The 26,908-nt window shown below is 37.6% G+C and overlaps 1 protein-coding gene across 2 annotated transcripts in view; it reads right to left on the bottom strand.

Annotated features, from left to right (window-relative positions):
- PHKA1 (phosphorylase kinase regulatory subunit alpha 1) overlaps positions 1 to 26,908 on the bottom strand; it is a 173,072-nt gene that overhangs the window by 70,633 nt on the left and 75,531 nt on the right. For both annotated transcript variants that reach the window (XM_052663860.1, XM_052663862.1), the window contains exons 15-16: positions 3,570 to 3,679; positions 2,481 to 2,625 (exon numbers count right to left, since the gene is read on the bottom strand). In XM_052663860.1, coding sequence (XP_052519820.1) covers positions 2,481 to 2,625; positions 3,570 to 3,679 — 255 coding nt within the window. The remainder of the gene's footprint in view (positions 1 to 2,480; positions 2,626 to 3,569; positions 3,680 to 26,908) is intronic.

Genomic DNA, 26,908 nt, shown 5'->3' with positions numbered 1-26,908 from the left:
TTATGATTCAGTTCAGTTCAGTCCAGTCATGCAGTCATGTCCGACTCTTTGCAACCCCATGGACCACAGCACGCCAGGCCTCCCTGTCCATCACCAACTCCCAGAGCTTATTCAAACTCATGTCCACTGAGTCAGTGATGCCATCCAACCATCTATCCTTTGTTGTCCCCTTATCCTCCCACCTTCAATCTTTCCCAGCATCAGGGTCTTTTCAAATGAGTCAGTTCTTCCCATCAGGTGGCCAACGTATTGGAGTTTCAGCTTCAACATCAGTCCTTCCAATGAATATTCAGGACTGATTTCTCTTAGGATGGACTGGTTGGATCTCCTTGCTGTCTAAGCGACTCTCAAGAGTCTTCTCCAACAGCACAGTTCAAAACCATCAATTCTTCAGTGCTCGGCTTTCTTTATGATCCAACTCTCACATTCAGACATGACTACTGGAGAAACCAAGGGCTTGACTACACAGATCTTTGTCAGTAAAGAAATGTCTCTGCTTTTTAATATGTTGTCTAGGTTTGTCATAGCTTTTCTTCCAAGGAACAAGCAGCTTTTAATTTTATGGCTGCAGCCACCATATGCAGTGATTTTGGAGCCCAAGAAAATAAAGTCTGCCACTGTTTCTATTGTTTCCTCATCTATTTGCCATGAAATGATGGGACCTGATGCCAAAATCTTAGCTTTTTGAATGTTGAGTTTTAAGCTGGCTTTTTCACTCTCCTCTTTCACTTTCATTAAGAGATTCTTTAGTTTCCCTTCACTTTCTGCCATAAGGGTGGTGTATTGCATATCTGAGGTTATTGATATTTTTCCCTGCAATCTTGATTCCAGCTTGTGCTTCATCCAGACAGGCTTTTCGCATGATGTACTCTGCATATAAGTTAAATAAGCAGCACGACAACGTACAGCCTTGCTGTACTCCTTTCCCAATTTGGAACCAGTCTGTTGTTCCACATCCGGTTCTAACTGTTGCTTCTTGACCTGCATACAGATTTCTCAGGAGGCAGGTCAGGTGGTCTGGTATTCCCATCTCTTTAAGGTCTTCATAATCTGACCCTACCTTACTTGCCCAATTTTGTTGATACTTATACTCCAACATGGGCTTCCCTTGTGGCTCAGCTGGTAAATATTCCACTTGCAATGCAGGAGACCTGGCCTCAATCACTGGGTTGGGAAGATCCCCTGGAGAAAGGAAAGGCTACCCACGCCAATATTTTGGCCTGGAGAATTCCATGGACTGTATAGTCCATGCGGTTGCAAAGAGTCGGATACGACTGAGTGACTTTCACTTCACATATTCCAACATGCAAGCTCCTCTCTATTGATTTTGGCTTCTTCACTGTCCACTCACAAGTCACGTGCATCCCTGCCTCTCAGCTTCACCCATGGTATTTTTCTTCCCTCACCTAAAGTGGCTTTACTTCTTTTCTCCTTTCATATGAATACCACGCATCCCAAAAAGCCTGAATAAGTCCCACCTAGTAAATAAATTTTTATTAACAATATGATCACTGTCAGTATACAATACTAATCTAATGGTTTAGTAATTCTTTATATACTGTCTTGAATTGTTTTCTATTATTTTTGTGAATTAGCTTTGCCTCTCCAATTAGACTTTATACTTTTCTGAAGATAGTTCTGCAAACACAGTAGTTATTAACTGGGTATTTGATAATTGTCTTACATAAAGAAGAAAGACTACCCTACTTCCTCAACTCCAGTGCTTTTGAAGCACTTTAGAGATGTGATCAAAATCCCTAAGTCTGCCTGGACTTTGAATGACTTATGACAAAGGATTCTTCTCTAATGAAAAGAAATTCTATGTACTTTGGCAGTACAAACAGGCTTTTGGAAGCAATAGCAGAGATACAGAAAGGAAACAGTGCTTCAGTATTGGCTCTAGTCCTTCAGGAACTTAGAGAACAATAAACCTCTCACTCAGTTTCAAGTAAGCAATGCCAGGAAGCCCAGCTAATAAAGAAAAGATAAACTGAAAGCCTTTTTACTTTTCTCTGCTAGATTTATTTCTTCAGTTAGACAAGCCTTGGAAAGAAAAGTCTGGGAATTTATCTATAAAGCCTTGATGCTCCACTAGAGTGAGAATGTCTTTAAAATGAGTTTTATTAATAAACTTTCTGTAAACTGGCCTAGAAACCAATTATCTAAAGTAGCCCCAAACAAGTTATTCTATTACATATCTTGAATTATAGCTCTCAAACCACCTGAAATATTCTTGTGAATTGGTTTTTTGTTACATATTTATTCAAAAACATAAGCTCCATAAGAGCAGAAACCTCATCTACCTTATTCACCCCATGTATGCCTAGTGCTTTGAAAAGTGCCTGGTACAAAACAAAAGCTTAATAAACTGCTGAAAGAATAAATGACAGAAAGCAGCTTTCCAGTGACTATGATTTTGAAGGGCTAATCACACAACTTATTCCAAGAAGACATTCATTCCTTGCCTCATACAACCTTACCAAGCATGCTGTGTGAGATGGGGAAGGTGATGGTGGGCTGGCCTGTCATTCTCCAGCGGCTACAGAGATAGGAGAGGTCTGTTCTAAGCATTTCCACTATCATCTTGTTGTCTAGAGCCAGGTAGAATTGTTGCTGGTCTATAAACTAAGAAAAAGAAAAATAATGGTTTAGAATAATTAATCTCATAACTATCAAATAATATTTTAAAATACTCATATATTCATAAAGGTATATAAGATATCACAGAGGCAACAATACCTCCAAATTTAATGCCTAATTCTTCCCAAAGTATCTGGTGGCCTATTAGTACATATAGTTGTCTTGGACATTTTTAGTGTGCTATAGTTAACAAATTGTTTTCAAGCACATGATTTTATTTAGTTCTAACAACCCAGTGAGGGCTTTTCTCCTTTTTAATAGACAAAAAGTAAGGCCAAGAGACACTGAGTAGATTAGCAAAGTTATATGACTAGCAAATGGCAAAATCAGAGATAGAATTTCTGGTCCATTATTCTTTCATCTGTACTTCAGTGCACTATTTCAGATGTAAGATAACAAATGGGGAACTGAATCTTTCTTTCCAGAAAATAGTTTCTACTCCTATACACATATATAATAAGGCTTGCTACTATAATATGGGTAATAAACATCATGCTAATAAACAATGTATCTCATGGCTAAAATAGTACTGACATTTTTGTTTAGAAGAGGATATGAAAAATTTCTAAGCATGTAAAAAGGGCCCATCTCAGAAAGAAATAGAAGATCTAATTTAGTAGCTGAATTATTACCAAAAAAGACTATATTTTGTTTATAAAGGATACAGTATTATATTTAATCTTTAATAAAGAGTACTCGCTGCTTCTGCAATACCAAGGATTACTCTCGGTAGCCACAGTTACTTGGCATAGCTCTTTGCTGCAACATCAATTCAGCCCAACTCAACAAATATTTACTAAGCAGCTTAATATGTACAAGGTCCCATGGAACTCTGACACTTCTCCCAACTCCAGTAAATGCTTTATTTCTATAGTGTTTCTCTTTTATTTTCATTCATCTCAATGCACATCAAAGCTCATTCCACCCACCTGTGGAGTGAAGGTAAAGATAGTTTTCCGAATGTCATAGAGTTTTGAAGTTCCAAGGACACCCATGTGTCTGTAGGGTCTTCCACTGAGTTTCATTCTACTGTTGCATCCTGATATAGAATTGAGAAATGGTTAAGATATTTTCAGTGCACAAATCCTACCAGCAAATATTTTTTTTGCATTAATTTATGCTTCCTTATTGAACAAAATAAGTTCTGTGTCTCAAAGTTAATGTCCATGTCATGTACAGGGCCAATATAAGCACCATGGGCTTTCCAAGAGAAAGAATAGGTAGTTATCTGTGTTCTTAAAACAAATTATGCTCTTATAAAAAAGTCAAATTATCTACATGAGATAAGAATGCATATAAAAATTAATAGTTCTAAGAATGATAGAATGCTATTACCAACATTCATACATTGAATTTCCTTAAAGCTCATGAAAAGTACAAAAGCTATTCTTTTTTAAAAATATAATTTATTTATTTTAATTGGAGGTTAATTACTTTACAATATTGTATTGGTTTTGCCATACATCAACATGAATCTGCCACAGGTATACACGTGTTCCCCATCCTGAACCCCCCTCCGTCCTCCCTTCCTGTACCATCCCTCTGGGTCCTCCCAGTGCACCAGCCCCAAGCATCCAGTATCATGCATCGAACCTGGACTGGCAATTCGTTTCATATATGATATTATACATGTTTCAATGCCATTCTCCCAAATCATCCCACCCTCTCCCTCTCCCACAGAGTCCAAAAGACTATTCTATACATCTGTGTCTCTTTTGCTATCTCACATACAGGGTTATCGTTACCATCTTTCTAAATTTCATATATATGCGTTAGTATACTGTATTGGTGTTTTTCTTTCTGGCTTACTTCACTCTGTATAATAGGCTCCAGTTTCATCCACCTCATTAGGACTGATTCAAATGTATTCTTTTTAATGGCTGAGTAATACTCCATTGTGTATATGTACCACAGCTTTCTTATCCATTTGTTTGCTGATGGACATCTAGATTGCTTCCATGTCCTGGCTATTATAAACAGTGCTGTGATGAACATTGGGGTGCACGTGTCTCTTTCAATTCTGGTTTCCTCGGTGTGTAGGCCCAGAAGTGGGATTGCTGGGTCATAAGGCAATTCTATTTCCAGTTTTTGAAGGAATCTCCACACTGTTCTCCATAGTGGCTGTACTAGTTTGCATTCCCACCAACAGTAAGATGGTTCCCTTTTCTCCACACCCTCTCCAGCATTTATTGCTTGTAGACTTTTGGATCGCAGCCATCCTGACTGGCGTGAAATGGTACCTCATTGTGGTTTTGATTTGCAATTCTCTGATAATGAGTGATGTTGAGCATCTTTTCATGTGTTTGTTACCCATCTGTATGTCTTCTTTGCAGAAATGTCTGTTTAGTTCTTTGGCCCATTTTTTGATTGGGTCGTTTATTTTTCTAGAATTGAGCAGCATGAGTTGCTTGTATATTTTTGAGATTAATTCTTTGTCAGTTGCTTCATTTGCTATTATTTTCTCCCATTCTGAAGGCTGTCTTTTCACCTTGCTTATAGTTTCCTTTGTTGTGCAGAAGCAGCTTTTAAGTTGAATTAGGTCCCATTTGTTTATTTTTGCTTTTATTTCCAATATTCTGGGAGGTGGGTCATAGAGGATCCTGCTGTGATTTATGTCAGAGTGTTTTGCCTATATTCTCCTTTAGGAGTTTTATAGTTTCTGTTTATAGTTTATAGTTTTCTTTTTTCCTCTCTGATTCATTTTTTTCTACCATTCTATCTTCTACTTCACTAATCCCATCTTCTGCCTCTGTTATTCTACTATTTGTTGCCTCCAGAGTGTTTTTGATTTCCTTTATTGCATTATTCATTATATATTGACTCTTTTTTATTTCTTCTATGTCCTTGTTAAACCTTTCTTGCATCTTCTCAATCCTTGTCTCCAGGCTATTTATCTGTGATTCCGTTTTGTTTTCAAGATTTTGGATCATTTTCACTATCATTATTTGGAATTCTTTATCAGGTAGATTCCCTCTCTCTTCCTCTTTGGTTTGGTTTGGTGGGCATTTATCCTGTTCCTTTACCTGTTGGGTATTCCTCTGTCTCTTCATCTTCTTTATATTGCTGTGTTTGGGGTGGCCTTTCTGTATTCTGGCAGTTTGTGGAGCTCTCTTTATTGTGGAGTTTCCTTGCTGTTGGTGGGGTTGTACAGGTGGCTTGTCAAGGTTTCCTGGTTAGGGAAGCTTGTGTTGGTGTTCTGGTGGGTGGAGGTGGATTTATTCTCTCTGGAGTGCAATGAAGTGTCCAGTAATGAGTTATGAGATGTCAGTTGTTTTGGAGTAACTTTGGGCAGCCTGTATATTGGAGCTCAGGGCTGTGTTCCTGTGTTGCTGGAGAATTTGCCTGGTATGTCTTGCTCTGAAACTTGTTGGCCCTTGGGTGGTGCTTGGTTTCAGTGTAGGTATGGAGGCGTTTGATGAGCTCCTGTTGATTAATGTTCCCTGGAGTCAGGAGTTCTCTGGTGTTCTCAGGGTTTGGAGTTAAGCCTCCTGCTTCTGGTTTTCAGTCTTATTTTTACAGTAGTCTCAAGACTTCTCCTTCTATACAGCACCATTGATAAAACATCTCCTTTTGAAGACAATGGGCTGCTTTTCTGGGTGCCTGATGTCCTCTGCCGGCATTCAGAAGTTGTTTTGTGGGATTTACTCAGCGTTCAAATGTTCTTTTGATGAATTTGTGGGGGAGAAAGTGGTCTCCCCTTCCTATTCCTCCGCCATCTTAGCACCGCCCCCCAAAAGCTATTCTGATCATCAGACTTACCAGTATAAACTATGCTTCAAGAAAGCTGAACAAAAACCTCATCAGTTTAAAGATGGCAAACTAAACTGGAAAAAGTGAAATAAGAGTGCATCTTGATCTCCTTCAATAGCATACTACTGACACATTTTATTCAATGGGAGAACACATTTTATCCAAAAAAATCAAGATATTTTAATATTCTTATATCTGATAGGAAATTTTGTGGACCGTTAGAGTAAAATTTACTTTGCAGAGGAGCTATTTTGAAAACTGGAAAAAGAGGGAAGACTTTAACTATCAGCTACAAAAGTAAGGCACAATTTTAATGAAAATATAAATACATACATGTGTGTCTCAATGTCTTGTATGTGTATATATACACATATGTATGTGTGTACACACACTGTGCACATTCACAAACACATCCACCTTATTTCCTTGAATATAAGATGTTGTTTTTTTAATAGTTTAGCATTCTGAAATTAGAATATATCTGATAATTGATGTCTATGTTAAATGCATGCATTTCTTTTTGTCTTTCAAAAGGCAATTATAACACCAATAACTCTTATGAGGAAATATTTCACTTATTCACACACAATTTTCCCTTTTATAATAAAGGACAGTACAATACACATAGCTCTCAAACCCTTTTTTCCCAGAATATATATTAAATATCCTTTCATATCAGTACTAACAGAATTAGTACCACTTTTTTGGGGGGTGGGGGGCTATAACCCATTCTTCTTAGGGATTTCATTTTTGTCTCCTCTTTATCCTACGTATGATACCTAACAAATATGCCACTTTTTTAGTGTTGCTTCACTCTTAGGGACAGAACCAGAGAGCTATCAACGCCTTTGGCCATATTCCAGGGTCCACTCTATACAGCACACATTTTACCTGAGATTGACATCACAAGTAGGTTTATCTACTGTTCCTTCCATTTTATTTCTTTTTATTGTATTATGGTAAAATATACATAAAATTTACCATTTTAACTGTTCAGTGACATTAGATACATTTGCAATGTTGTACAACTATCACTTCCACCCATCTTTAGAAATTTTTCATTTTCCCAAACTGAAACTATAACCATTAAACAATAACTCCCCAGGCTCCTTTCCTCCCAGTCCCTGGCAATCACCATTCTTTCTGTCTTAATGAATTTGCTTACTCTAGATACCTCATATATGTAGAGTCATACAATACCTTTTTGGGACTGGCCTATTCCACTTAGAATAATGTCTGAAGGTTCATCTATTTTATAGTGTCAGAATTTTATCCTTTTTTAACGCTGAATAAAACTCCATTGTATGCATATAACACATTTTGTTTATCTTTTCATCCATCAATGGATGCTAGGTTCTTTTATTCAAAATTGCTTATAGTATAATATACATGCAGTTAAACACATGAACCTTAAATATAAAATTTGATGAATTTTTACACAGAAACACACAACCCAAATCAGGATATAGAACAGTACTAGCCCTGCATTAGCCTCTTTTATGCCCCTTCCTAGGTATTAATATCCTATAGGCCTCAAAGTTAACCACCATTAAAACTTCAAATACAAGTAAGTATGATTCGTCCATTTTTGAGCTTTATACTAATAGCATCATACATTATCTAGTTTTTGTATTTGGTTTTTCACTCAACATTGTGTCTATAAGATTCATCTATATTGTTGTACTTAGAATTAATTCATTCTTTTTCATTGCTATATACATTCAATGTATGAATGCATCGTTATTTATCCATTCACTTGTTGACAGACATTTGATTTTTCCTCTAGTTTTTTGTTATCATTTAAAGTTCCTATGAACATTCTTATTGTGTGGAAATTCCCAAAGATCACTTCTATGTTTGTGATTCACAGGATTCAGCATCAGTTCAGTTCAGTTACTCAGTCATGTCTGACTCTTTGCAGCCCCATGGACTGTAGCACACCAGGCTTCCCTGTCCATCACCAACTCCTGGAGCTTGCTCAAACTCATGTTCATTGAGTTTGTGATGCCACCCAACCATCTCATCCTCTGTCGTCCCCTTCTCCTCCTGCCCTCAATCTTTCCCAGCATCAGGATCTTTTCCAATGAGTCAGCTCTTCACATCAGGTGGCCAAATATTGGGGTTTCAGCTTCAGCATCAGTCCTTCCAATGAATATTCAGGACTGATTTACTTTAGGATCGACTGGTTTGATCTCCCTGCAGTCCAAGGAACTCTCAAGAGTCTTCTCCAACACAACAGTTCAAAACCATCAATTCTTTGGCACTCAGCTTTCTTTATAGTCCGACTCACATCCATACATGACTACTGGAAAAACCATAGCTTTGAGTAGATGGACTTTTGTTGGCAAAGGACTCAGCACAGATCTATACTAATGGTAAGGTTTATTACAGCAAAGGGATACAAAGCAAAATCAGCAAAGAAAAAAGGTGCATGGTCAAAGTCCAGAGGAAACCAGGCACAAACTTGTAAGAGTCCTGTTCCTAGTGGAGTTACGCAGTGATGTTTAATTTCTCCAGCATCATATTTTGACAAAATGTATGAAATGTCTACTAAGGAAGCTCATTGGAGACTCACTGTCCAGTGTTTGTTTTTATTAGGGGCTGGTAGCATAGGCACCCTCTGCCTAGCATGTACCAAAACTCCAAACTCCACCTTCTGGTCTCTTGTCCAAGGCGTCTTTTTCACAAGGACTTGACACAGCAGAGTGAGACCAACCTGCCATATTGTTCTCAGTTATGTCTTCAGGGGTCTTATACTGAGCAGACAAAACAAATTCATCACCATAAACAAGTACCTTCAAAAGCCAGATGGTTTTCTCCTTAAGTTTCCATTAAAGATTTTTTTTAAAAAAATACTTGAAGCATCAATTCAGGCACAACACAAGCCTGGGCAGTAAACTGAAAGTAAAGTAAAGTAAAGTCGCTCAGTCGTGTCCAACTCTTTGCGACCCCATGGACTGTAGCCTACCAGGCTCTTCCCTCCATAGGATTCTCCAGGCAAGAGTACTGGAGTGGGTTGCCATTTCCTTCTCCAGGGGATCTTCCCAACCCAGGGATCGAACCCAGGTCTCCCGCATTCCAGGCAGATGCTTTAACCTCTCAGCCTGACCTGAATGCCTTCCAGAGCTGAGGCAGTGCCAGGATAGTCAAGGCTCACTGACAAGTACAAGGCAAGAGGGAACATGCAGTATCATTGGACAAAAATAATTTATAATCATTAGGGCATCCCAAGTAGGACACACATTAATTAGGCAGTTTAGGTTAACAGAATCCCTAATGCGGCTAACCTTTTACTGTGAGGCTTCCTGCCTTAGTGTTTTCAATCCAGTCCAAAAAATGCAGTTCAGAATTTGGTTTCAATGGGACTGTTTTCTGAAGGTAGCTGGATCCAAACAATTTTGTTTTTTCAGGGCACCAGTTCATCTGCCTTGCAAGTGTGGATGACACGTGGAGGTGCTGAGTGGAAGGTAGAAGAGCTGGAGCCATCCCCTGCTGTCTCATAGTTAGCTGTCAGATCTGACTCTGGGATTAGCAGTCAATTTGAATTCAAAGCACTCTCAGCAGCAGGGAAGACAACACATGCTTTTATTAAGAAGAGGAAAGCTTCCAGGAATTTCAGAATTTCCATTTCTAAAAATCAAAGATCATTAATGCCCTCATCCTTCACTCATGCCTCCTCAGGTGTTTTTCCTCCACTGTTAGAAAATCTGCGTGTCCCATTTAGCAGTTATAATTGTACAATCATCCTCTCCTCTCATACACACCTTTTGTCTAGAAGAGTTGTATGTAAGAAGTTTAAAAGCATTTTCAAAGGCAAACATATTAAAATAACTTAATCGGAAAGATGTATCGTGTCCAGGAATTGGTTGTGGCAGATTCATGTTGATGTATGGCAAAACCAATACAATATTGTAAAGTAAAGATAAAATAAAATAAAGAATCCCTTTATGAAAGGAAAAAAAAAAGATGAAATTCTCAATTTTCAAATGTTTTAAAATTGGGTTTTCATACTTCCCATTCCTTTCACCCTGATCAATTATCCAGTGAACAGCCTAGAAAAGATCATTCTTTTTATGCGGACAGCTACATTTAATAAACATACTGCCTTATTTAGGTTTATGTATTAGGGAGGAGAAGGAAGTAGAGTCAGGCTGTTTATGTATTAGGGGGAAGGAGAAGGTAGTAGAGTCAGGCTAACGGTCTATTTTAAGCTGTAACTAATCTAGAAAGTCAAACATGATCGTCAACAGCAGGAACGCAGGCTCAGGAAGGATCAAGAATTTGATCTGAGAGGAATGGTGGAGGATGTCACATTCCCTATCATATGCCCTCCCTCAATTTGCAGCTTTCACAGAAATCACATTAGGAATGTAACCAGCTTTTGTATTAGAAATATAGAGCCAATCAGAGGATCAATTTCAGATAGTCCCATCAGAAAATAAGACTTTTCCCTTGGCCATCTGCAACTCAACTGACTCAAATGGTCCAGCCAGCATCAGGGGTGGTTTTACAATTTAGGATCATAAGAAGGGTGATTCAAATCTGCAACAATCCAAGTGTGAATTTATTTAAACCTCACATAGTTCATTTAGAGTTCATTTAGCCTGTGCCTGCTTTCAGTTCAGCACATCTGGTGCTGATGTGGGAACAGTCTATAGCAGACCTTATCAGGTTTCAGCTGAGAGTCAGATCCACGGAATTAGAATCTGTAACTTTAGGATGCCGAGAGAACTTTTCTTAGGCAGCAGCAAAGCTGAGATGGTACAGGACTGGTCAACCACGGTTTAGGTCCAAGTCCAAGCCCAAGTGACAAACAATACTCTCGCAGGCTCTTCTTATTGTGCCTTACATTCCAATTAACAGTCAAAAATGTGCACAAGAGAATGAAAAAAAAAAAATCAGCCTAAGAATTACACATTTGATTTCACAACTAAAAACTGCATTTTAAACTCAAAAAGTGTATTTTCATCTGAAGACTGCCTCTCTTTTCATGTTGTCTTCCTTTTTCTTGAAACTCCAATAGTAAAAAAAAAAATGATAGCAAAAATCATAGTTACAGAGACTAGTTTTATTTCCAATACTCAAAGAGTTTGAATTCCAATCTGCTCATTGGCAGCAAAAAGCAAAGTAGTTGTATCCCACTATTTTCTTTTGCAACTTTTCCTGATAGAAATGATCCCTCTAGCTTTATGAGACTACAATATAACATTTTATATCAGTGTCTATTATACGCCAAGATGCAATAGCCACAAAATACAAAGTCATTTTTAAAAGTTCCTCCTTTCCACCCTTTGCTCAAGTTTTCTCAAACTTTGAGCAGAAAATCCAGCATTTACAGGCTTACTGTTGTAGTTGCAGGGAGATCCCTGTTGAAATGTAGGAGTGAGGGTAGAAGGCTGTGGTAGCAATGGCTAGAGTGTTTTTCTCCCTTTGATTTTTTGTTTATAAAGTTTTGCTCCAGCTCTGGGAAGTGATGGGGCAATAGATGGCGAAACAATGGAAACAGTGACAGACTTAATTTTCTTGTGCTCCAAAATCACTGCAGATGGTGACTGCAGCCACAAAATTTAAAGACACTTGCTCCTTGGAAGAAAAGCTATGACAAACCTAGACAGCATATTAAAAAGCAGAGACATTACTTTGCCTACAAAGGTCCATATAGTCAAAGCTATGGTTTTTCCAGTAGTCATGTATGGATGTGAGAGTTGGACCATAAAGAAGTCTGAGCGCCAAAGAACTGATGCTTTTGAACTGTGGTTTTGGAAAAGATTCTTGAGAGTCCCTTAGACTGCAAGGAAATCAAACCAGTCAATCCTAAGGAAAATCAATCCTGAATATTCATTGGAAGGACTGATGCTGAAGCTAAAGCTCCAATACTTTGGCCACCTGATGCCAAGAGCTGACTCATTAGAAAAGACCCTGATGCTGGGAAAGATTGAAGCCAGGAGAAGGAGACGACAGAGGATGAGATGGTTGGATGGCATCACTAACTCAATGGACATGAGATTGAGCAAGCTCCGGGAGATGGTGAAGGACAGGGAAGCCTGGCATGCTGCGGTCTATGGGGTCACAAAGAGTTGGACGTGTTTGAGGGACTGAACAACAAGAACAACAACTGGGAAGTGATTTAACCTCCACCCCCAGCCCAGCTCGCACTCCCCTCACCCGTGCCCCCACCACACACACATGAACAAAAAGAACACAAACTTTTCAAGACTTTGGCCCATTCTAAGTTCACCTTTGGGAATGTTTGGACCCTTTTCCTCCAGCCTGGAGGAGAAAATAAAAACAAAAGGCACCCGGGTTGCACTTTTCCCTCTCACTTTAGCCATTGTGTCCAAAAGTAGCCAGAGGATGCTTCGAGCCAACTCTCTTGGAGTTGGATCTAACATTTTAAAATTCCATAGGGTAACTTTTACCTCCTACAACAGATAGCAGCTCAACTACTTTTTTATACCACAGATAATTCCATAGATGCCCAGTACCACAGGTTTGTCATCCTCTACCATCCTTTTCTCAAACAATGTTTTTGCCATATTTAAGTGAGTTAAGGTCATGCCAGACAATCCCACCACTGTCAGCGGTATGTGGGGAGTCCTGAAAATCACCCCAGATTTGGTGATGATGTGACTCATAGGCAGAGGATTCGTGGGACTCAGCAAATAGTCATACTTGAGGCTAATATTTATTACAGCAAAAAGACACAAGGCAAAATCAGTAAAGGGAAAAATGTGCATGGGGCAAAGTCTAAAGGAAACCAGAAACAAGTTTTCAACATCCTGTCCCAGTAGTCACACACCACATGCTTAATTCTTCCAGCATCACACACGTGTTGTGACAACATGTGTGAAGTGCTGCCTATCAGTAGTAGAGACTCAGTACCCAATGTTTTTTTAAAGTGCTGGTCACATGAGCACACTCTGCCTGGCCTGCACCAAAATTCTAGACTCTTAGAAGAAAATCCGGTGTTCAGTATAAGCCATGTTGTTTGCTCAACTTAGAGCAAATTATCCTTATCAGTTAGGGGATGGTGGAAACTCTTCCTAAATCTGAGTCTTCAGATGCCAGCCAAGGGCCAACTTTGCAAGCAGGCTTTTCTAAGGATAGCATTTCTGACCTGTCATGTTAACTCTTTGCTGCACATGTCCATGTCTTTCAGAGCATATATGTATGCATTTCTGTAGAGTATATACCCAGTAGTGGGAGTGATAGGTCCAGGGAATGTGTATGTTCAGTTTTTTTAATAGCTGCCTGTTAAACTGATACCTTACCACCATAAAATGCTATCCAGTATTTCTATTAATATTTTTTTGCCTTTAGTATACTTTGTCTGATATTAGTACAGTTACACCAGCTTCAGTTTGTTTATTATTACATGGCATATTGTTTTCTATACTTTTGTTTTCAACCTGGGTCCTTTTCAGGTGAAACTCCTTTCTGTAGTATGTTGCTGGATTTTGCTTTATTATGCAACTTGACAATATCTGTCTTTTAATTGAAACACTTAGCCCATTTATATTAATATATTTACTGGATATTTGGATTTAAATCTTATATATTACTTCTTGATCTCCATTTGCCTAATTTATTATTCCTTATTTCTCTTTTTTTGCCTTGCTTTGGATTAAATGAGAATTTTATTGTATCATTTCCCCTACGTCAAATTGTTAGACATTCTTTTGCTATTCTTTAATAGTTACTACAGAGAAGCTCTTCTCAACTGGATTCCACCAGAGATTTAATTATTTAAATATTCATTGAATATATTAACTTATCTTCCTTGTATTTAAATTGGAACTAGGGTCTACCACCCTTGGGAGAATGGAAAAAAAATTTTTCTGTAGGGCTTAATTATGTCATGAACTCCTGCTTGAGTAAAATTGCCCTAGAGAGTGAAGCATACATCCTTGACTGATTAGAGTCTATGTTAAATTAGTGCTTTTACCACTTCTTGAACAATGTAAGAATCTTATAACACACTTCATTCACATCCTGCCTTTTATTTATTTATTACTATTTCTGTCATTTATTTATACTTTTATTTTATCCATAAAGTATTATTATTAGTGTTGTTTCAAACAGTCCATTTTCAAAAAGTTGCTCAGTCATGTCCAACTCTTTGAAACTCCATGGACTATAGAGTCCATGAAACTCTCCAGACCAGAATACTGCAGTGGGTAGCCTTTCTCTTTTCCAGGGGATCTCCCCAACCCAGGGATCGAATCCAGGTCTCCCACATTGCGGGTAGTTTCTTTACCAGCTGAGCCACAAGGGAAGCCCAAGAACATAGGAGTGGGTAGCCTATCCTTTCTCCAGGGGATCTTCCCAACCCAGGAATTGAACTGAGGTCTCCTGCATTGTAGGTGGATTATTTACCAGCTGAGCTATCAGGGAAGCCCAATGCAAGAATCTTACAACAGACTTCATTCACATCCTGCCTTTTATTTATTTATTACTATTTCTGTCATTTACTTCATTTCTACATTTATTTTATCCATAAAGTATTGTTATTAGTGTTGTTTTAGACATTCAACAGTCTTTTATATTTACACTTTCCATTTCTCTTTCTGTCTGTGATCACTGTTCTTCTGCCAGAGTTCCCTTTAATGTTTCTTTTAGTGTGAGTCTGCTAATAATACATTCTTAGTTTTTACTTATCTGAACATGCCTTTACTGTCAAATTCAGACTCAAATTGAAGAAAGCAGGGAAAACCACTTGACCATTCAGTATGACATAAATCAAATCCCTTACAATTAACAGTGGAAGTGACAAATAGATTCAAGGGATTGGATCTGATAGACAGAGTGCCTGAAGAACTATGGATGGAGGTTTATGACATTGTACAGGAGGCAGTGATCAAGACCATCCCCAAGAAAAAGAAATGCAAAAAGGCAAAATGGTTGTCTGAGGAGGCCTTATAAATAGCCAAGAAAAGAAGAGAAGCGAAAGGCAAAGGAGAAAAGGAAAGATACACCCATTTGAATGCAGAGTTCCAAAGAATAGAAAGGAGAGATAAGAAAGTCTTCCTCAGTGATCAATGCAAAGAAATAGAGGAAAAACAATAGAATGGGAAAGACTAGAGATCTCTTCAAGAAAACTAGAGATACAAAGGGAACATTTCATGCAAAGATGGGCTCAATAAAGCACAGAAATGGTATGGACCTAACAGAAGCAGAAGATACTAAGAAGAGGTGGCAAGAATACACAGAAGAACTGTACAAAAAAGTCTTCATGACCTAGATAATCACGATGGTGTGATCACTCACCTAGAGCCAGACATCTTGGAATGCAAAGTCAAGTGGGCCTTAGGAAGCATCACTACAAACAAAGCTAGTGGAGGTGATGGAATTGCATCTGAGCTATTTCAAATTCTAAAATATGATGCTGTTAAAGTGCCGCGCTTAATATGCCAACAAATTTGGAAAACTCAGCAGTGGCCACAGGAATGGAAAAGGTGTTTTCATTCCAACCCCAAAGAAAGGCAATGCCAAAGAATATTCAAAACACAATTGCACTCATCTCACACACTAGCAAATAATGCTCAAAATTCTCCAAGCCAGACTTCAACAGTACATGAACTGTGAAATTCCAGATGTTTAAGTTGGATTTAGAAAAGGCAAAGGAACCAGAGGTCAAATTGCCAACATGTTGGATCACTGAAGAAAGCAAGAGAGTTCCAGAAAAACATCTACTTCTGCTTTATTGACTATGCCAAATCCTTTGACTGTGTGGATCACAATAAACTGTGGAAAATTCTGAAAGAGATGAGAATACCAGACCACTTGACCTGCCTCCTGAGAAATCTGTATGCAGGTCAGGAAGCAACAGTTAGAACTGGACATGGAACAACAGACTGGTTCCAAATCGGGAAAGGAGTATGTCAAGGCTGTATAATGTCACTCTGCTTATTTAACTTATATGCAGAGTACCTCATGGGAAATGCTGGACTGGATGAAGCACAAGCTGGAATCAAGATTGCCAGGAGAAATATCAATAACCTCAGATATGCAGATGACACCACACTTATGGCAGAAATAGAAGAAGAACTAAACAGCCTCTTGAAAGTGAAAGAAGGGAGTGAAAAAGTTGGCTTAAAGCTCAACATTCAGAAAAGTAAGATCATGGTATCTGGTGCCATCACTTCATGGCAAATAGATGGGGAAACAGTGGAAACAGTGTCAGGCTTTATTTTTTTGGGCTCCAAAATCACTGCAGATTGTGACTGCAGCCATGAAATTAAAAGACACTTGCTCCTTGGAAGAAAAGCTATGACCAAACTAGACAGCATATTAAAAAGCAGGCATTACCTTGCCAACAAAGGTCTATCTAGTCAAAGCTATGGTTTTTCCAGTAGTCATGTATGGATGGGAGAGTCAAACTATAAAGAAAGTTGAGCGCTGAAGAATTGATGCTTTTGAACTGTGATGTTGGAGAAGACTCTTGAGAGTCCCTTAGACAGCAAAAATCCCAACCAGTCCATCCTAAAGGAATCATTCCTGAATATTCATTGGAAGGACTGATGCTGTTACTGAAGCTCCAATACTTTGGCTACCTGATGCGAAGAACTGACTCATTGGAAAAGACCTTGATGCTGGGAATGATTGAATGCAGGAGGAGAAGGGGACCAGAGAGGATGAGATGGTTGGATGGTGCCACTGACTCAATGGACGTGAGTTTGAGTAGGCTCCGGGATTTGGTGATGGACAGGGAAGCCTGGCATGCTGCAGTCCATGGGGTTGCCAAGAGTTGGACATGACTGAGCAATTAAACTGAACTGTACTGAACTGAACATGCCTTAGCATCACCTTTATTTATGAAGGATATTTTCACTGGATATAGAATTATAGTATGGCAGTTATTTTCTCTCAGTAATTTATAAGTGACCTTCAGTTGTTCTGTGGAGTTCACTGGTTTTGTTGAACAGTCAGGTGTACCCTTGATCATTGTTCCTTTGAAACCAATGTATGTTTTCTTAACTCTAGCTCTTGTAAGATTTTCTCTTTGTCTTGGTTTCCAGTTTGATTATTAAATTTAGGTTTGTATTTATCTTGTCCACAGATTTTTAGCCCTTTTGGATGTTTAACTTGATATCTTTAGTAATATTTGAAAAACTTCTATCTCTTCAAACAGTTCCTGTTCCATTCTTTTCCTTGTTCTTGAACTCCAGAACTTTTCACTGATTCTTAATACTGTTTTGATTTTCCATCCTTTTTCTATCCTTTTTCTTATGTGCTTTAATGTGGCTATTTTATACTGATTTACTTTTTGGTTCATTAACCCTCTCTTCTACTGTCTCTTATGGTATTAATCTCATATATTACATTCTAATTTCACTTACTGTATTTTCTAGTTTTGAAATTCTATTTGATTTTTAATAGATTCTAGTTTTGTAGTGAAATTCATCTTCTAAATCTATTTTTGGAATGAATGAATAGTTTATGAGTCCTGTCTGATAGTTCCCAAAATGTGAATTATATATGTTTCAAAAATGTATTAAAATTTTAATTGACTTTTACTGTAGTAAAAAATTTATATATATATATAAAACATTAAGTTTACCATTTTAAACATATAGTTCAGTGGCATTAAGTGTATTCACATTGTTCTGCAATCATCACCACATCCATCTCCAGGAGTTTTTCATTATCCCAAACAGAAACTTTTTATCCACTGAATAATAACTCCTCATTATGCTCTTCTGGCAACCATCCTTTGATTCTTTGATAGCAGTCACCATTCTATGTTTTGTCTCTATATTCTATATTTTGTCTGACTCCACTAAGTACCTCATACAGGTGGAATCATACATATTTATCCATTTTTATCTTGCTTACTTCATTTAGTATAATATCTTTAAGGTTCTATGTTGTGGCATGTGTTAGGATTTCCATCCTTTAAATAAAAAGATGAATGATATTCCTATATATGTTATGTGTATACACACACACACAAGTTTATCTATTCACCTGTCAATGAACATTTGAGCATTTTCTACATCTTGGTTATCGTGACTAATGCTGCTTTGAACATTAGTGAACAAACATATATTTGAGTTCCTGTTTTCCCTTCCTTTGGGTAGTATATGCAGAAGTATTGGAGAAGGCTATGGGAACCCACTTCAGTACTCTTGCCTGGAGAATCCCATGGACAGAGGAGCCTGGTAGGCTGCAGTCCATGGGGTCGCTAGGAGTTGGACACGACCGAGCGACTTCACTTTCACTTTTCACTTTCATGCATTGGAGAAGGAAATGGCAATCCACTCCAGTTTTCTTGCCTGGAGGATCCCAGGGACGGGGGAGCCTGGTGGGCTGCCATCTATGGGGTTGCACAGAGTCAGACACGACTGAAGTGACTTAGCAGTAGCAGTAACATGCAAAAGTATATATAGAAGTACAATTGATTGATCAATTCTATGTTTAATTTTTATGAGGAATTTGCCATACTGTTTTCCACAATGGCTGCACCATTTCAGATTCCTACCAATAGACCATAAAGGTTCCAACTCATCTACTGTCTCAATACTCGCGGCTTTTTGGTTTTATTATTTATTTTATAATAGTTATACCAGTGAGTGTGTAGTGACTCATTACTGGGATTTTGATTGGCATTTCCCTAATGATTAGTGTTGTTGAGCCTCTTTTCATGTGTTTATAGACCACTTGTATATTTTCTTTGGAAAAATGTCTACTCAAGTCCTTTGCCTTTAAAATTTTTTTAATTTAAAAACTCCCCCCAGCTTTATTGAGATATAATTAACATATACCATTGTGTAAGTTTAAGGTGTACAATGTGATGATTTGATATGCAGATATATTGTGAATGTGTACTATAATAAGGTTAGTTAATACATCCTTCACCTCAAATAGTTGCAATTTTGTTGTTGTTATGGTGAGAACATTAAGCTCTACTATCATAGCAACTTTCAAGTATACAATATGCTATTTTTAACTATAGTCATCACATTGTACATTACATCTCAGGAAGTTATTCATCTTAAAACTGAAAGTTAGTACCCTTTGACCAATACTCCCCATTATTTTCACCTCAGCTCCTGGCAACCATCATTTTACTCTGTTTCTATGAGTTTGATGTTTTTAACTTCCATACGTAAGAGAGATCATACAGTATTTGTCTTTCTCTGCCTGACTTTTTTCAACTTAGTAAAATGTTCTTAAGATTCATGGATATTGGTGCATATGGTAGGATTTCCTTTTTCTCATAGCTGAATAATATTCCATTGTTACACACACACACACACACACACACACACACTACATTTTCTTTATCCATTTATCTGTTGATGTACATTTAGATTGCTTCCATATCTTGGCTATTGTGAACAATACTTCAATAAACCTGGGAATGCCAATATCTAATCTCCCTCAGATATATACCCAGATGTGGGATTGCTGGATCATATGCTCATTTTTTGAGGAACCTCCATACTGTTTTCCACAGTAGCTGTACTTATTTATTAGGTTGGTGCAAACATAATTGCTATTTTGGACCATGAATCTTAAATCATTATAACTAGGCTCAAACACATCTTTATTAATCAAAATAGGAACCATCACAATCAATACATTTTTGCCAACAAGAAATAAGTTTGTTTATTCTTGTAGCATAAAATCTGTGCTTTAGGATATGACAAACTCTTGGAAAGCATTTTCTACCTCCTGCTGGTTGTGGAAGTGTTTTCCCTGCAAAAAGTTGTTGAGATGCTTGAAGAAGTGGTAGTTGGGTGGCGAGAGGTCAGATGAATATGGAGGATGAGGCAAAACTTCATCCTCCAATTCATTCAACTTTTGAAGCCTTGGTTGTGCGATGTGTAGTCGGGTGTTGTGGTGGAGAAGAATTGGGCCTTTTTTGTTGAGCAATGCTGGCTGCAGGCATTGCAGTTTTCAGTGCATTTTGCAGAGATTCAGAAAGCTGTAGTGGATCAGACTGGCAGCAGACCACCAAACAGTGACCATGACTTTTTTGGTGCAAGTTTGGCTTTGGGAAGTGATTTGGAGCTTCTTCTTGGTCCAGACACTGAGCTGGTCATCACCACGTGTCATATAAAATCCACTTTTCATTGCACATCACATTCTGATTGAGAAATGGTTTACTGTTGCACAGAATAAGAGAAGATGACAGTTCAAAATAATGATATTTTTTATTTTCAGTCAGCTCAAGAGTCACTCACTTATCAAGGTTTTTCACCTTTTCAGTTTGCTTCAAATGCCAAACAACTGTAGAATGGTCGACATTGAGTTCTTCAGCAACTTCTCATGTAGTTGTAAGAGGATCAGCTTTGATGATTGCTCTCAGTTGGTCATTGTCAACTTCTGATGGCTGGCCACTACACTTCTAATCCTCAAGGCTCTCGTCTCCTTTGCAAAACTTCTTGAACCACAACTGCATTATATGTTTATTAGCAGTTCCCAGGCCAAATGCACTGTTGATATTGTGAGTTGTCTCCACTGCTTTATGACACATTTTGAACTTGAATAAAAAAAATTGCTCTAATTTGCTTTTTATCTAACATCATTTCTATAGTCTAAAATAAATACAAGATAAACAGCAAGTAATAAGTCATTAGCAGGAAAACATAAAGTGAGAGATGCACATTAAAGTGATGTATAATATAAATCACATTTAAGAATGTATTCCAATATTAAATGGCAAAGTTGAACAATGTAAAACTACAATTACTTTTGCAGCAACCCAATACATTCCTACCAATAGTGTACAACGGTTCCCTTTTCTCTACATCCTTCCTTCCTAGCATTTATTGTCTCATTTTTGTGTTTTTGATAATAGCTATTCTAACAGATGTGAGGTGGTATCACACTGTGGTTTTGATTTGCATTTCCCTGATAGTGATGTTGAGTGCCTTTTCATGTACTAATTAGTTATCTGAATGTCTTCTTTGGAGAAATGTCTGTTCAAGTCCTCTCCTCATTCTTTACAAATCCTTTGCCTTTTTCCTACTGAATTATATTAGTACTTTATATATTTTGGGTATTAACTTCTTATCAGATATATGATTTGGAAATATTTTCTCCCAGTCCATAGGTTGCCTTTAGACTTGCTTGTTTATTTGACTGGGCAAAAGCTTTTTAGTATAACGTGGTCCTACTTACTGCCTTTTGTATTTTTTCTTGTGCTTTTCATGCCAAATTGAAAAAAAAAATCATTGCCAAGACTGATGTCAAAGAACTTTTTCCTTCTAGAAGTTTTACAGTTTTGGGTCTTACATTTAAGTGCTTAATCTATTTTGAGTTAATTTTTGTGGGTCCAATTTCATTCATTCTTTTGTGTGTGGATGTCCACTTTTCCCAGCATCATTTGTCAGACATCATCTTTTCCCCATTTAGCATCCTTGGCTCCCTTGTCACATACCAGTTGACCATATATGTGTGGGTTTATTTCTGGGTTTGATTCTGTTCCATTTGTGCATGTGTCTATTTTTAATGTCAGAATCATACTCTTTTGATTATTATAGTTTTATAATAAAGTTTGAAACCAGAAAATGTAAAGCCTTCAGCCTTGTTCTTCTTTATCAGGATTGCTTTGGATATTTAGAATCTTTCATGTTTCCATATGAGCCTCAGAATTGTTATTTCTATTTTTGTGAAAAATGCTATTGGAATTTTGATAGGATTGCATTGGATCTATAGATGGTTTTGAGGGGTTGCTTAGGTTTTTGTTGTTGAGTTGTATGAGTTCTTTGTACATTTTGGATATTAACCCCTTATCAGATATATGACTGCAAATATTTTCTCTCATTATACAGATTGTCTTTTTACTCTTTTGATGCTGTCCTTTGATGCACATGAGTTTTAGATTTTGATGAAGTCTAATTTATATTTTGTTGCCTGTGCTTTTGGTGTTATAGCCAGGAAATCATTGCCAAATCCAATACTATGAAGTTTTCACCTCTATTCTCTTCTAAGAGTTTTATAATTTTAGCTCTTAGATCTAGGGCTTTGATCCACTTTGAGTTAATTTTTTATATGGTGTAAATCAAGGATCCAGCTTCATTCTTTTGCACCTGGATATCCAGTTTTCCTAGCACCATGCCTGAAAAGACTGTCCCTTCCCCTACTGAATGGACTTGACATCTTTGTCAAAAATCATTTGACCATATCTGTAAGGGTTCATTTCTGGGATTTCTATTTTATTCCACTTTTCCAGAGATTTCCTTATGCTAATACTGAAGAGGAAAAGTTAAAATTTTACATAACCTCCTGCCTGTTCTGCTTGTGTAACTCAGCTTGCTTCTTGCAAAGTCTGGATCATGTGGGTCTTGTAGTCTCAGAAAGTGGGGACTTAAAAAAACTAGGAAATAGAGTTTATCTCACTCACCCTTGTCCTGCTCTTTGCAATTGCCCAGCCCCTGCAAACCTGCCTATTCATGCTTGTCCATGTAAAGGTCAGGCATCCCCCTCCCCATCTTGACCACTGTTCCCGCATGCACGAAACCCCTTAGTTTAAACCAGCCTATTAGCAGCTAGTGTTGCCTGTTACAGTCTGTCTATAAAAACTCTGCAATTCCTTTGTTCAGGGCTCAGAGCTTGGAGTGTTAATTCCTCTGGGCCCACCAGCATAATAAACCTGAGTTCTCCAACTCTCCTAGTATGGTGCTTGGTTTGTTGAGTACTGTTTCTACAACATTTCAACACCTTAGATTATTATAGTTAAGTTATGAAATCAGAGTATATCAGGTTTCCATCTATGTTATTTTTCTAGATTGTTTTGGATTCCCTTGAGATTCTACATGAATTTCAAGATGAATATTTTCTATTTTTGCTAAAAATATCATTGGGGTTTTGATAGGGATTGTATTGAATCTGTCCATCATTCTGGATAATATTGATGTCTTAACAATATTAACTCTTCCAATCTATGAACATGGGCATATTTCCATTTATTTGTGTTTTAGACTTTGTGTTTCAGAATTTCTGAGAGATGGCCTGTTTTTGATTTGCCTTTACTTTAGTGTGCAGCCTATCCTTCAGGGATTCAACTGACATCCTCAGGTGTTTATCATAGTCCCTTTCACACACACACACACACAAACGTCCTGAAATGGAGCTTCTGTCTTCTCAGCAGTGAGACTTTATACTTGCTTTCTTGGCCCCTCACTCCATGCAAGCATAGCTTAAGAATCAGCAAATGCCTCAAAAGGAAAGTGCACAGAGAATGGTGAGCTTACTTCTCTGAGGTCCTCTTTTCTCCAGGGTTTTGGTTTCTCATGTCTTGGCTGTCTTAATTACTTTCTGATGCCTTCATTCACTTTTATTTTTAAAACCCAACCAGGATAGTTGTTCTTACTATGAAGGTTAGTCTGATAAAAGCTATTTCAACACAGCTAAAAGCTGAAAATCTACCTTATTCTTTTAAACTGTGGCAAAACATATCATAATTCAACCATTCTTGTTCATACACATTAGGTTGCTTCTAATTGTTGTTTTGCCATAGAACAAATTATATTGTAATGAACATCTTTATATATATATATATATATATATATATATATATATATTCTTATGCATTCACGTGAGTATTATTAAATAGGGTAGATTCCTAGAAGCAAGGTTTTTGGACAAAGGTATGCGTATTAAAACTGTTTACAGGTGATCAAACTGCCTGTGATTTACACTACCACCAGGAGTCCTGAGAGAGTTCATTTATCCACATAATCACCAGCACTGGATATTATTAATCTTAACTTTTATAAAATTGATGGGCAAAACCTTATATTTCACTGTTGTTTTACCTTACATTTCTCCAATCACTGGTGAGTTGAAGCTAAGATAACTTAAAAAGTGTGGTACTAGAAAAGGAGAAACTGATCAATAGCACCACAAAGTAAGACCAGAATACATACACATACATGTGTGATTCTATATATGTATGTCAAGGCTGTAGTCACCCGCTTATTTAACTTACATGCAGAGTACATCATGTGAAATCCTGGGCTGGATGAGGCACAAGCTGGAATCAAGATTGCTGGGAGAAATATCAATAACCTCAGATATGCAGATGACACCACCCTCATGGTAGAAAGCGAAGAACTTAAAGAGCCTCTTGGAGAAGGCAATGGCACCCCACTCCAGTACTCCTGCCTGGAAAATCCCATGGATGGAGGAGCCTGGTGGGCTGCAGTCCATGGGGTCACTGAGGGTCGGACACGACTGAACGACTTCACTTTCAATTTTCACTTTCATGTATTGGAGAAGGAAATGGCAACCCATTCCAGTGTTCTTGCCTGGAGAATCCCAGGGACGGGGGAGCCTGGTGGGCTGCCGTCTATGGGGTCACACAGAGTCAGACATGGCTGAAGTAACTTAGCAGCAAAGAGCCTCTTGATGAAAGTGAAAGAGGAGAGTGAAAAAGCTGGCTTAAAACTCAACATTCAGAAAACTAAGATCATGGCAAATAGATGGGGAAACAATGGAAACAATGACAGTCTTTATTTGGGGGGGCTCCAAAATCACTGCAGATGGTGACTGCAGCCATGAAACTTAAAGACACTTTCCTTGGAAGAAAAGCTATGACCAACCTAAACAGCATATTAAAAAGCAGAGACATTACTTTACCAACAAAGGCCCATCTAGTCAAGGCTATGGTTTTTCCAGTAGTCATGTATGGATGGGAAGGTTGAACTATAAAGAAAGCTGAGCACCGAAGAATTGATGCTTTTGAATTGTGGTGTTGGCGAAGACTCTTGAAAGTCCCTTGGATAGCAAGGAGATCAAGCCAGTCAATCCTAAAGGAAATCATTCCTGAATATTCGTTGGAAGGACTGATGCTGTTACTGAAGCTCCAATACTTTGGCCACCTGATGCAAAGAACTGACTCATTGCAAAAGACCCTGATGCTGGGAGTGATTGAAGGCAGGAGGAGAAGGGGACCAGAGAGGATGAGATGGTTGAATGGCATCACCGACTCAATGGACATGAGTGTGAGTAGGCTCCAGGAGTTGGTGATGGACAGAGAAGCCTGGCGTGCTGCAGTCCATGGGGTTGCAAAGAGTCACACATGACTGAGTGAACTGAACTGAACTGATGAACTAGTCGGTCAATAGTGCTGGAAAGATGGACTAAGTATTTTGCAAACAAGTTATAATTCTTAACTCATAAGATAAATTAAAATTCTAGACCAAGAATTAAATGTAAAATGGTAACCATAAAAAACTAACAGAAAATGCAATGAAAATGTAAACAATTGATCTAGGGATGGATCTATCTTTCTGAGCATAACAGCAAAAAAGACATCAACAAGGAGAAAATTTTACTAAATAAAAATATAAAACATCTATATATCAAAATGAAATCCAAAATTAAATGGATGGTAATGATAACCCTGTATGCGAGACAGCAAAAGAGACACAAATGTAAAGAACAGACTTTTGGACTCTATGGGAGAGGGAGAGGGTGGGATGATTTGGGAGAATGGCATTGAAACATGTATACTATCATGTAAGAAATGAATCGCTAGTCTAGGTTCGATACAGGATACAGGATGCTTGGGGCTGGTGCACTTGGATGACCCAGAGAGATGATATGGGGAGGGTGGCGAGAGGGGGGTTCAGGGTTGGGAACTCATGTACACCTGTGGTGGATTCATGTCAATGTATGGCAAAAACCAATACAGTATTGCAAAGTAAAAAAATAAAATAAAAAAAATAAAATAAAATAGCAACACATTACAGTAACCTGTGGAATTCAAAGTGTTAGCATCCCAATACACAATAAATCTTGTAGAAACCAATAAGCAATAGACAATTTTACAGCAGAAAAATGGTAAAAAAAAATAAGTAGAAAATTTGCAAAGTAAATATATAAAAAGCTATTTATTTTGTGAAAGTAAGTATATCATTCATATGATCAAAAAACAATTGAAAATATTAAGCTTAACATAGATATTAAAATAGTGTTTTAGGGAGCTATTTAAGAAAATGTAATGGAGTTCGTCGTATATTATGTTACAAAGAACAGATTCCAGACTGTTCTTTTATGACATCATTTTTCTGAAAACAAGTGGGTATTTATTTTACAAAAAAATGGTTGGAAGCAAATATTGCAAAATTGAAACAGTGGCTTCGTGAGACTGGAGAATTCTAGGTAATTTTTATCTTATACTTTTCCCTATCTTCCAGTTCCATGCAGTCAACATGTATATAGGAATTTTGAATCAGATAACCTACTACTTGTGAAAACTGGAGAGAATGAGAACAGTAGTATATCTATTCAAATGAAGTTAGGAGATAAATTCACAATTCTTGAAGAAATGAAAGACATAACTTATAAAATGGAGGTATCTGATCCCAAAAAAGTTGAGCAAAGGAAAGAAAACAATTATCTAAAAGGAAGTTATAGAATAAGGAATATATACATTAAAAATCTCATTGATAAAAGCATACATAAAATGTTAAGAATTGATAAATATATACAAAAATGTACAGATCCTGCTAGATATGAAAGCAGTAAGAGACACAATTTTTTTAAAAAAGTAAAGCAAAAA

The sequence above is a fragment of the Budorcas taxicolor genome, chromosome X, assembly GCF_023091745.1.
Source record: "Budorcas taxicolor isolate Tak-1 chromosome X, Takin1.1, whole genome shotgun sequence".
Taxonomy (NCBI): Eukaryota; Metazoa; Chordata; class Mammalia; order Artiodactyla; family Bovidae; genus Budorcas; species Budorcas taxicolor.
This window is presented reverse-complemented; position numbering and strand designations above follow the sequence as displayed.